The sequence below is a fragment of the Hemitrygon akajei genome, unplaced genomic scaffold, assembly GCF_048418815.1.
Source record: "Hemitrygon akajei unplaced genomic scaffold, sHemAka1.3 Scf000111, whole genome shotgun sequence".
In the NCBI taxonomy this organism is placed as follows: Eukaryota; Metazoa; Chordata; class Chondrichthyes; order Myliobatiformes; family Dasyatidae; genus Hemitrygon; species Hemitrygon akajei.
Genome location: NW_027331997.1, coordinates 2,219,446 through 2,231,971, shown reverse-complemented (window position 1 = coordinate 2,231,971; position 12,526 = coordinate 2,219,446). Strand labels below are relative to the sequence as shown.

Here is a 12,526-nt window from a genome sequence, read left to right as displayed (position 1 = left end):
GATGCTGTTGGCCAGATGAGAAAACAATCTTTTTGCTGTCATTCTCTCCAGCTTGAGTTGCTCAACCGATTTCCCAATAGCTTGATCAGCCATGTTTGATTCCGTCTGCAGGCTGTTCACAGGTGAGAGTACAACTTTTTAGTGATGTTTTGATGTTGTTTTATCTGAACTTGATTTCCTTCCTTCTTCAGGACTCCAGGTTATTGCTCTTGCTGTTCCAGCTCAAAGCTCCCAGATTTCTGTTTCCTGGTCAAACAGTTTTGTCAAGCAGTATTTTCACTGTCAACCAGTTTTTCACTGTCAAGTCGGAGTTCTTGCTCCCATGTGCAGCTTCCCCACTTGAAAGGGACTGAATACGCCTACCCGAAGGTTTTAACCGGATTCCACTCAATGAGCAAACAACTTTCCTTCTTTTTCCTTTTTTATTTTTATTTTCGCAAGTGTGGCAGTTGATAATTATTAGTCTGTAGTCATAAATAATCAGCGGTAAGTCAGTCATTAGTCTAGTCAAGGATAATCATAAGGCATTAGTCAGAAAGCAGTGGCAGTAGCATTAGCATTAGGATCAGGTGAAAAACTGGCTGCCTCTCGGACTTCGGAGACGATTTCGGACCTGCAACTCCGTTTCTCTACTGGACCATTATGGTTCCAAACTGGGTGAACTCTCTCGAACGTTTGCGAGCTCTTCTTAAGCCTCGCGCCGTTTTCAAAAAGTGCCTGCATGCGATGATCCCGATGGCGGAGTTAACCCAAACGCAGTGACAGCAGTGCTCCTTTCCCTGAAACAGTCTCAACAATTATTTAAAGTTCGGCATCTTACCACGGGTTGTGACGCTGCTCCTGGCTGCCGATGTGACGCTGTGGGTTCTGCCCAAATGTTCTGGGCAGAAACCACCCTCAGGCAGCAGGTTCCGTCCTCTCTGCCAGTGAATTCTTGCTCTTTCTTAATACCTTCCTGAAACTCAAGTATGACTTGACAATCATGCACATTTGCTGGAGGTAGCCGAGAGAATCTCTTCCCAAAGTCTGAGCAGGTGATCGGCCTCTACCCAGTGTGAACTCGCTGGTGTCTGCGTAGGGCAGATGAATCTCTGAATCCCTTCCTACATTCTGAGCAGGTGAATGGCTTCTCCCCAGTGTGAATTCGTTGGTGACTGTGTAGGCTGGATAACTGTGTGAATCCCTTTCCACAGACTGAGCAGATGAACGGCCTCTCCCCAGTGTGAACTCGTTGGTGACTGCGTAGGGTGGATGAATCACTGAATCCCTTCCCACAGTCTGAACAGATGAATGGCTTCTCCCCAGTGTGAACTCGTTGGTGACTGCGTAGGGCAGATGAATCACTGAATCCCTTCCCACAGTCTGAACAGATGAATGGCCTCTCCCCAGTGTGAACTCGTTGGTGACTGTGTAGGGTGGATAACTGAGTGAATCCCTTCCCACAGTTCGAGCAGGTGAACGGCCTCTCCCCAGTGTGAACTCGCTGGTGATTTTGTAGATCAAATAATTGAGTGAATCCCTTCCCACAGTTCGAGCAGGTGAATGGCTTCTCCCCAGTGTGAACTCGCAGATGTCTCTGTAGGGTGGATGAATGACTGAATCCCTTGCCACAGTCTGAGCAGGTGAATGGCCTCTCCCCAGTGTGAACGTGTTGGTGACTCTGTAGGTTGGATGACCGAGTGAATCCCTTCCCACATTCTGAGCAGGTGAACAGCCACACCCCAGTGTGAACACGTTGATGTACCTTCAGTGTGGATGACTGAGTGAATCCTTTCCCACATTCTGAGCAGGTGAACGGCCTCTCCCCAGTGTGAACTCGCTGATGTATCTTCAGTTGAGATGACGAAGTGAATCTTTTCCCACAGTCTGAGCAGGTGAATGGCCTCTTCCCAGTGTGAACTCGTTGATGTACCTTCAGTGTGGATGACTGAGTGAATCCTTTCCCACATTCTGAGCAGGTGAACGGCCTCTCCCCAGTGTGAACTCGCTGATGTATCTTCAGTTGAGATGACGAAGTGAATCTCTTCCCACAATCTGAGCAGGTGAACGGCCTCTTCCCAGTGTGAACTGACTGGTGTCTCAGTAGGTGAGATGACAACGCAAATCCCATCCCACAGTCTGAGCAGGTGAACGGCCTCTCTCCAGTGTGAACACGCTGGTGTACCTTCAGTGCAGATAACTGATTGAATCCCTTCCCACAGTCTGAGCAGGTGAATGGCCTCTCTCCAGTGTGAACACGTTGGTGTGCCAGTAGGTCAGATGACCGAGTGAATCCCTTCTCACAGTCTGAGCAGGTGAATGGCCTCTCTCCAGTGTGAATTCGCTGGTGTACCAGTAGGTAAGATGACTGAGTGAATCCCTTCCCACAGTCTGAGCAGGTGAATGGCCTCTCTCCAGTGTGAACACGTTGGTGTGCCAGTAGGTCAGATGACCGAGTGAATCCCTTCTCACAGTCTGAGCAGGTGAATGGCCTCTCTCCAGTGTGAACTCGCTGGTGTACCAGTAGGTAAGATGACCGAGTAAATCCCTTCCCACAGTCTGAGCAGGTGAACGGCCTCTCCCCAGTGTGAACTCGTTGGTGAGCCATTAGGTCAGATGACCGAGTGAATCCTTCCCCACAAATTCAGCAGATGACCAGCCTCTGCCCAGTGTGAACTGACTGGTGTGTCCACAGGTGGGAAGACCGACTGAATCCCTTCTCACACACAGAACAGGTGAATGGCCTTGCCCAGTGTGAACTTGCTGATGTACCTTCAGTTGAGATTACCGACTGAATCCATTCCCACTGTCTGAGCAGGTGAACGGTCTCTCCCCTGTGCAAAATGATGGACGTGCCAGTTGGTCAGATGACCGAGTGAATCCTTCCCCACAGTCTGAGCAGGAAGGATGGTTGATTGAATCCCTTGCTCCTTAAATATCTAGTCAGAGACAGCACAACTGGTGTGTTGTGTTTGAATTCCCATAGACAAATTCCTTGTCGATTTTAACCTGTAAAAAGATTTAAAAATCAATCAGTGGGTGAAGGACAACATTTCAGATGAGATCACTTGAGTTGCCAAGGTGTGATCTGACATCACACTGTTACAGTGAAGTTCAACACATTGGAGAACGAAATCTCCTTCTAACTGGGCACAGTGCTGGTATCTGGAATGACCCCCTAACTCTCCAATGCTCTGTAAGAATGGGGCACTTATGCCATTTCCAGTCTGTGACTTGGCTCTGTTTGACTCTGTCCATTTGAATTATTCCCTCTTCCCACTGAGCTGAAAGGGTGTCTGGCCCCACAGTAACAGAAACCCTCTCACACAAATAGCCTTTGTTGACGTGCAGCTGGGGTTTTCCTTTATGTAATGTTCATTTAAAGTGCCACAGTTTCAATGCCATGTCAATATCTCCTGACCTGGCTGGTGGCATAGTGGCATCAGTGCCAGACTTCGGGACGAAAGGTCCTGAGTTCGAATCCAGCTGGCTCCCCTGCACGCTTTCCATCCGTGCTGGGTTACGAGCTGGTGATCTCTTTCGAAACTCACCCGGCAGAAGTTTCCCCTCATGTTCCCCTTAACATTTCAGCTTTCACCCTTAACCCATGGCCTCTGGTTGTAGTCTCACCCCATCTCAGTGGTAAAAGCCAGCTTCCATTTACCCTATCTATAAACCTCATAATTGTAGTATACCTCCATCAAATCTCCCCTCAGTCTTCTACATTCCAAGGAATAAAGTCCGGACCTGTTCAATCTCTCCTTATAACCCAAGTCCTCCAGACCTGGCAACATCCTTGTGAATTTTCTCTGAATTCTTTCAAAATCTTTACATCTTTCCTGTAGGTTGGTGGCCAAAACTGCAAATACTCCAAATTAGGCCTCACCAATGTCTTGTGCAAAGTCAACATAACATACCATTCAGTGCATTGGTTTATGAAGGACTATATGCCAAAACCTTTCTTTCTGTCCCTATCAAACTGTGACACCACTTTCAGTGAAATATAAACCTGTATTCCCAGATCCCATTCTTCAACAACACTCCTCCATGTCTGACCAGTCACTGTGTAAGACCCACCCTGGTAGGTCCCACCAACATGCAACACCTTGCACTTGTCTGCATTGAATTCCATTTTCCATTTCTCAAGCCATATTTCCACCTGATCCCGTTCGCACTGCAAGCCATGATAGTCTTCTCGCAGTCTGCTGAATCCCCAGTCTCGGTTTCATCCACAAATTTGCTGATCATTAACCATCTTATCATCCAGATTACTGATATAGATGACAAATAACAACAGATCCAGCACTGATCCCTGTGGCAACCACTAGTTACAGGCCTCCAGTCAGAGAGGCAACCATCTGCTACCACACTCTGACTTCTCCCAAAGATGGAGTCTCGTTCAATTTACTATCTCATCTTGAATGCTGAATGACTGAGCCTTCTTGACATCAGCTGCCTTGCCTTCATCCACTTTCCTGATACCTTCCTCGAGAGACTCTATAAGACTGGTTAGACATGACCTACCATGCACAAAGCCATGCTCTCTATCCTTAATCAGTCCACATCGATCCAAATACTTATATATCCGGCTCCTGCACATATGTTCTAATAACTTTCCCACTACTGATGTCAAGCTCACTAACGTAACATTTTCTCGTTTCTCCTTAGAGCCCCTCTCGAACAGTGGAACAACATGGTCTGTCCTCCAATCCTCCAGTACCTCACCTGTCACTAAGGATTATTTCAATATCTCTGCTTGGACCCCGACAATTTTTGCACTTGTCTTCCGCAGGGTCCTAGGGAACAACTTGTCAGGCCCTGGGGATTAATCCACGCTAATTTGCCTTAAGACAGTAAACACCTCCACCTCTGTAATTTGTCCAGGGTCCCTGAAGTTGATGCTGCCTTGCCTCAACTGTATCGACTCTGTGTCCATCTCCTGAGAAAATACAGATGCAAAACTACTATTTAAAACCTCCCCCATCTATTTTGTCTCCCATATAGATTACTATTCTGATCGTCCAGAGTGGGCATGTTTCAGTTCTGACCTTCTCCATGTTTCTGTGACAGAGAAGCTGGCCAAACCTGACTGGAAGGGGAATCTGGTAGGAGTGACGACAGAGCAGCAATGGCTGGAGTTTCTGGGAGCAACTCGGGAGCTGAGTGATAGACACATCCCAAAGAAGTGGAAGAAATGGAAAGGTAGGAGGACACAACCATGGCTGAAATGAGAAGCCAAAGTCAACATAAAAGCCAAAGAGAGGACAAATAATAGAGCAAAAACTATTGGGAAGCTTTTAGAAACCAACAGAAGACAACTAAAGAAAGTCAGATGAGCTCAGGGTGTGGAAATATGATATTGTAGTCATTAATGTGTCTTGGTAGCAGCCAACAGCCTGAGGAATTTAGAGGAACAAAATATCCAGGGCCTCGATATCTCTTGAAAACAAAGGTTCCCTGCACCAGTTACCTTTCAACTTTTATTTTGGTACGCACATACAAACACTACACCCTCAAAATTTCACTTCTGAAGAACCCCCACTTACCAAGTACTCCTTTGCCAGAAAACAGCCTGTCCCAATCCACCCTTGTCAAATCCTTACAAATACCATAAAAATTGATCTTTCTCCAATTTAGAATCTCAAGAGAGGTCCAGGCCTCTGTTTTTCCGTACTTACTTGGAATCTCATGCCATTATGATCACTATGCACAAAGTGTTCCCATTCACTAATTTCTGTCACCAGCCCTGGATCGTTTCCCAACAGCTTATTGCACACTTCTACGCCGGATGTTCTACGTACTGATTAAGGCTCATTTGACAAACTCTACCCCATCTAGTCCTTTTACAGTATGGGAGTCCCAGTCAATATATGGAAAGTTAAAATCACTTACTCAACTATTGTTTCTTGGTATAGTCTGTGAACTCTCTACAAATTTGTTCCTCTAAACCCCTCAGACTGTTGGGTGCAACCAATTCCCAGTAATGCCTACGATATCATAATTCCATGCCCTGGGCTCATCTGGCTTTCCTACGATGCTTCTTGCATCGTGATTTTCACAGCTCAACACATTCATCGCACCATGCTCAAGCATTTGGTTGCTGACTCTATCTGAGCTCTGAACAACATCTGTCTGGTGTCAAGAAAACAACCTCTCCCTCAATGTCAGAAAAAGCTCTAATGCTGAATTTTGTGGTGAGGACGCAGGAAAGGTTTTCTTCTGATGACTCTTACATGAAGGTCATGTTTGTGCAGGTGTCGCTGCACAGTAGAACAGTGCACCACCACTCCAGAGGCTGCTAAATCTTCCTGAAGGTATTTTTACAGTCAAATGGGGGTTTTGGTTTGCCTTTCTAGTAAACTTTCTTGGAAAGTTTTCTTGGCCTTCCAGACATCAACTTGACCTCCACCGTTCCTGTTAACTGCCATTTCTTAAATACATTATGAACTGAGGAAACGGCTACCTGAAAACACTTTGCTATATTCTTATAGCCTTCTCCTGCTATGTGGGCATCCATTATTTTAACTTGCAGAGTGCTAGGCAGCTGCTTAGAGGAGCCCATGGCTGCTGATTGTTGGGACAAGGTTTGAGGAGTCAGGGTATTTATAAAGCTTTGCAATTTGCAATTTGCCTGTCCTAACGATGACTGTGAACAAGCCATTGTCCTAACAAGCTAATTCAGGCCCGAAATGTTGTCACTACCTCCTCCCATAGATGCTGTCTGGCCTGCTGAGTTCTGCCATCATTTTGTGTTTTTAATAATGCACTACTCTTGCTTAAAATGTTGAAAAGCATGTTTTGTCTTTAATTTTATGACTTTTGGAGACCTGTTCACCCTCTACTCACTTAACTATTCACAGTAACAGAAAGTTTGACCAGTGGTGCCTAACCATTTGCATACCACTGTATGGGATGGGGTGGAGAGTGCGGGGTGTGACGGGAGAGAGGGTGAGGAGGAGGAGGAGGAGTGGGACTGACAGGGAGCGAAGAGGGAGAACGCGTGGGGTGAGTGGTAGATTTAGAGGGTGAGAAAGAGGGGAAGACAATGTAGGATACGGGAGCCAGCAGGGAGAGTGTTTGAGAGAGGGGGGAGGGTGGGATGTAGGGAGAGAGATAGAGAGCTTGAGAGCTGGAAATGGAGGCGGTTACAGAGTGGCGGAGGTGAGTGAGAGAGACAAGTTTGTGAGAGAGGAGGAGATGGAGAGGGGAAGACAGAGGGTGAAAGAGATTGAGAGTGAGGTGGCGGGTGACGGGGTAGGGATAGGGATTGTGGGATGGGAGAGAGAATGGAAGAGTAAGAGAAACAGATGGATAGAGGGGAGAGAGTGTGAGAGAAATGAAGAGAGGTATGAGAGAGTGAGGAGATGAAGAGAGACGAGAGAGGCGGTGAGGAAGCAAGAAAGGCAAGGAGATGGTATGTATGATTAGAATTGTTAGACTAACTATTTATTCAGTCCCCAGTTGCAGGGTCATTAATCATGTACGTTCACCAGTCACCGAACAAATCCACCGTGGGATTATGGTTCCATGCTGGGAATTATGAGTGTGAGGGCAGCTTGCTGTTCTCGGTGTCGGATGTGGGAGGTCCTGGAGTCTCCCAGCCTCCCGGACGTTCACATCTGCGCCAGGTGCGCCGAGCTGCAGCTCCTAAGGGACTGTGCCAGGGAACTGGAGCTGCAGCTCGATGACCTTCGTCTGGTCAGGGAGAGTGAGGAGTTGATAGAGAGGAGTTACAGACAGGTGGTCACACCGGGGCCATGGGAGGCTGACAGGTGGGTCATGATTAGGAGGGAGAAGGGGAAGAGTAAGGTACTACAGAGTACCCCTGTGGCTGTACCCCTTGACAATAAGTACTCCTGTTTGAGTACTGTTGGGGGGGGGGGGAGACAGCCTACCTGGGGGAAACAACAGCGGCCGTGTCTCCAGCACAGAGTCCGGCCCTGTAGCTCTGAAGGGTAGGGAAAGGAAGAGGAAGGCAGTAGCAATAGGGGACTCGATAGTTAGGGGGTCAGATAGGCGATTCTGTGTATGCAGTCAGGAGACCCAGGTGGTAGTTTGCCTCCCTGGTGCCAGGGTCCTGGATGTTTCTGATCACGTCCATGATATCCTGAAGTGGGAGGGTGAGGAGCCAGAGGTCGTGGTACATATAGGTACCAATGACATAGTAGGAAAAGGGAAGAGGTCCTGAAAGGAGAATATAGGGAGCTAGGAAGGGAGTTGAGAAGAAGGTCCGCAAAGGTAGTAATCTCGGGATTACTGCCTGTGCCACGTGACAGTGACAGTAGTAATGGAATGAAGTGGAGGATAAATGCGTGGCTGAGGGATTGGAGCAGGGGGCAGGGATTCAAGTTTCTGGATCATTGTGACCTCTTTTGGGGCAGGTGTAATCTGTACAAAAAGGACGGGTTGCTCCTGAAACCGAGGTGGACCAATATCCTGGCGGGGAGATCTGCGAAGGCTACTGGGGAGACTTCAAACTAGAATGAATGGGGGGGGGGGGGGAATCAAATTGAAGAGACTAGGAGAGAGGAGGTTAGTTCAGAAATAGAGAAAGCTTGTAGACAGTGTGAGGAAATCTAGGAATAATGGTGCATATTTCCCTGAAGGTGGAATCTCCTGTGGTGGTGAAGAAAGCTTTTGGTATGCTGACCTTTATAAATCAGAGCATTGAGGATAGGAGTTGGGATGTAACGTTAAAATTGTACAAGGCATCGGTGAGGTCAGATTTGGAGTATTGTGTACAGTTCTGGTCACCAAATTATAGGAAAGATGTCAACAGAGTACAGAGAAGATTTACTAGAATGTTACCTGGGTTTCAACACCTAAGTTACAGGGAAAGGTTGAACAAGTTAGGTCTTTATTCTTTAGAGCATAGAAGGTTGAGTGGGGGCTTGATAGAGGTATTTAAAATTATGTGGGGATTGATAAAGTTGATGTGGATAGGCTTTTTCCTCTGAGTGTAGGGGAGATTCAAACAAGAGGACATGAGTTGAGAGTTAAGGGGCAAAAGTTTAGGGGTAACACGAGGGGTAACTTCTTTACTCAGTGAGTGGTAACTGTGTGGAACGAGCTTCCAGTGGAAGTGGTAGAGGCAGGTTCGATTTTGTCATTTTTAAAGAATTGGATAGGTATATGTACAGGAAAGGAATGGAGGGTTATGGGCTGAGTGCAGGTAAGTGGGACTCGGTGAGAGTAAGCGTTCGGCACAGACTAGAAGGGCTGAGATGGCCTGTTTCCGTGCTGTAATTGTTATGTGGTTTTACCGCGTACGATTCTGGTCTCCATATCCGACAGTGGGGAGTTTTAACACATATGGGGACCAACTGCAACTTGCCGTACAATATCAACCCCAGCTGATGTGGGTGTTTCTCCTGTTCAGTTGGCAGTGAGAAAGGGGTTAATCTTGGGTTTGTGTAAATCGAGGGCGGGTTGCAGTGGGAAAGGGCCGGGACCGATCCGGACAGCTGGAGGCTCCGGGCTCTCCAGTCTTGCATCCCTGGTTTTAGTTTTGCACTGAGTCGAGATTGCGGGATCAGTTTGCTCTGGTTCCCCAAGCTGGGAGGGTGGACGTGGGTGAAGGGGGCCTGTCTATGTGTCGGTGTGGGGTGAATGGTCAGATGGGTGTGGGGCCACTGGGGGGACGGAGGGTGGTTGGGGTACTGTGGGTTATCGGAAGTAACATGACCTGGGTGGATGGGCAAGGGGTAAATTACGTTGTCAACGAGGGTGGATCTGGTCCAATGAATCAGACAGCTCAGCTCACGTGTCCTTTCAGGAGACCATAATTCTCTCTTCATCTTAATCACTGACTAATCTTCCTGTTAACATTGAGTTTGTTACAGAGCCCCAGGGTCTGTGAATGGCTGAGTGGTAGGAGGCAGAGGGTGATGGTGAGAGGCTGTTTCTTGGACTCGAGTCCCGTGCTTAGTGACGTTCCCTGAGGTTACGCCCATTGCTACTTGTCATCTATGTCAATAATTTGGTTGAGAAAGTACAGGGTATGGGTAGAGAGTTTGCAGCAAGTACAAACAAATACTGTTTTTGAAAGACAGTCAGCATAAATACTCGTGTCTCTTTCCCACTCCCCACTCAGAACTGACCAACAGCTACATCAGAGGATGCAAGATCTTGAACTGAGTAACCACTGTGAGGGAATGGGAGTGGTTTCAAAGGGCTGGGCTGCTGGAAGCACATTAACAGACCTGGAGTGATTGCAACTGGGTCTGACAGAGGCATAACTGGTACTTCTGGGCACATTCAGTCTCACTCCAACTATTTCCTACCTTCCTTTGTACAGGTATGTAATGTCTAAAGGACCAGTGTTTGAGTAAATGAGACTCACCAAACTTTCTCCTGACTGAATCACTGGAATCTCCCGAGTCAGATGGGTTCTCTCCAGTTGGTGCTCTCAATCCTCGGGCTGGTTCACTTGTTGCTGTTCCCTCGTCTTCAGTCATGGTTTGCTTCCATTTGGGGTTTTTCTTCCAAGAAATCTCTCACTACATGTCTAACTTTAACATGAAAGACAATGAAGCCGATTAGCAATAAAAAGGAGAACCAAACATTTCTATTAAATGTTACTATGAACAAAACTCACTGAACATTAAACATTGAAGACTGAGCAGAAAGGAAAACACCACCCACCCGGAGACAGTGAGCATGTGTGAAGAGATTGTTACATCTGCGGATAAATGGGAGGGGCAAACAGGATCACGTGACTGGTGGGGGTCTCCCACCCCAGGCAGAGGGTCCAGCTACCCACCACTCTGTGGAAAGAGACAAATTTGTTGCTTACATCTGGTCTCACCTTAAGTGTATTAGACATTTCAATCCCCAGGAAAAATGTATCTTCTATCCACTCAGGTTCATAATCAGGTTTATTATCACCAGCATGTGGTGTACAATTTGTTAACTTTGCAGCAGCATTTCAATGTAATACATGATATAGAAGAAGAAAAAAACAAAATAATAAAAAATTACAGTATACGTATATCTGGGTCCATTGATCGTCGTGATTTTTATAAATGACCTTGACGAGGAAGTGAAGGGATGTGTTAGTAAATTTGCTGATGACACAAATGTTGGGAGTGTTGTGGATAGTGTGGAGGGCTGTCAGAGGTCACAGTGGGACACTGAAAGGATGCAAAACTGGGCTGAGAAGTCCCAAATGGAGTTCAACCCGGATAAGTTTGAAGTTGTTCAATTTGTTAGCTCAAACATGATGGCAGAATATAGCATTAATGGGAAGACTCTTCACAGTGCGGAGGATCAGAGGGATCTTGGGATCCGAGTCCATAGGACACTCAAGTCTGATATGCAGGTTGACTCTATGGTCTACGGTGCATTGACCTTTATTAATTGTGTGATTGAGTTTAGGAGCCGAGAGTTTTTGTTGCAGCTATATAGGACCCTGGTCACACTCCACTGTGCTCAATTCTGGTCACCTCACTACAGGAAGAATGTGGAAATCTTAGAAAGGGTGCAGAGGAGAGTTAAAAGTATGTTGCCTGGATTGGGGAGCAGGCCTTATGAGAATAGGTTGAGTGAACTTGGCTATTTCTCCTCAGAGTGACAGAGGATGAGACATGACCTGATAGAGGTATATAAGATTATGAGAGGCATTGATCATGTGGGTAGTCAGAGGCTTTTTCCCAGGGCTGAATTGGGACAAGAGGTTTAAGGTGCTGGGGAGTAGGTACAGAGGAGATATCAGGGGTGAGTTTTTTTAGTCAGAGAGAGGTGGAGAGTGGTGTAATGGGCTGCCAGCAATGGTTATGGAGGCGGGTATGATAGGGTCTTTTCAGAGATTTTTGGATAGGTACCTGGCGGCACTGGAGGAAAATAGAGAAAAACTAGCTTAGAAAAATAGAGGGCAATGTGTAACCATAGTAATTTCTAAGGCAGGAACATGTCAGCACAACTTTGTGGGCTGAAGGGACTGTACTGGGCTGTAGGTTTTCTATTATTCTATGAATAAAATAAAAATCATGCAAAAAACAGAAATACTATATATTTAAAAAGTGAGGTCGTGTTCAAGGGTTCAATGTCTATTCGGCAATCAGAAGGCAGAGAGAAAGAAACTGTTTCTGTGTCACTAAGTGTGTGCCTTCAGGCTTCTATATCTCCCTCTCTGATGGTAACATTGAGAAAAGGGCATGCCCTGGGTGCTGGAGTTACTTAATAATGGACGCTGCCTTTCTGAGACACTGCTTCTTATCCTTTGGTAATCTTATAAACGTCTATTCAGTCTCACCCCAGCCGGCACGGCTCCAGAGAAAAGAACATAAGATTGACCAACCTCCCATTATAGCTCAGGCCCTCTATTCCAAGCAATATCCTGGTAAACCTCTTCTGCGCCCTCTCCAAAGCCCCGATATCCTTCAGAGAATGAGAGCGACCACAACTGTATAAAATACTCCAGATGTGGCCTAATTAATCTTATAAAGCTGCAACATAACTTCCCGACTTTTGAACTCAATGATAAAGACAACCACGCCATTTGCCTTCTTAACCTGTGCAGATCAATCTGTGCGGACTCTTTCAGGGA

At 46.7% G+C, this 12,526-nt stretch overlaps 2 protein-coding genes across 2 annotated transcripts in view; one reads left to right on the top strand and one right to left on the bottom strand.

Moving 5' to 3' along the window:
- The window catches only part of LOC140723376 (uncharacterized), a 40,643-nt gene extending 34,909 nt beyond the window's left edge, over window positions 1–5,734 (top strand). Inside the window, exon 2 of the mRNA XM_073037956.1 lies at window positions 5,050–5,734. Coding sequence (XP_072894057.1) covers window positions 5,050–5,088 — 39 coding nt within the window. The 3' untranslated portion in view covers window positions 5,089–5,734. The remainder of the gene's footprint in view (window positions 1–5,049) is intronic.
- Window positions 460–2,769, bottom strand: LOC140723369 (uncharacterized). The gene has a single exon (XM_073037947.1). It carries the CDS (start codon window positions 2,585–2,587, stop codon window positions 1,046–1,048), a length of 1,542 nt encoding a protein of 513 aa, XP_072894048.1. The 5' UTR covers window positions 2,588–2,769; the 3' UTR covers window positions 460–1,045.
- Window positions 5,735–12,526: the final 6,792 nt, after the last annotated feature.

Bases quoted from the DNA above. Each gene is read 5' to 3' on its own strand.
- LOC140723369 (XM_073037947.1), bottom strand. From the start codon at position 2,587: ATGGCTCACCAACGAGTTCACACTGGGGAGAGGCCGTTCACCTGCTCA.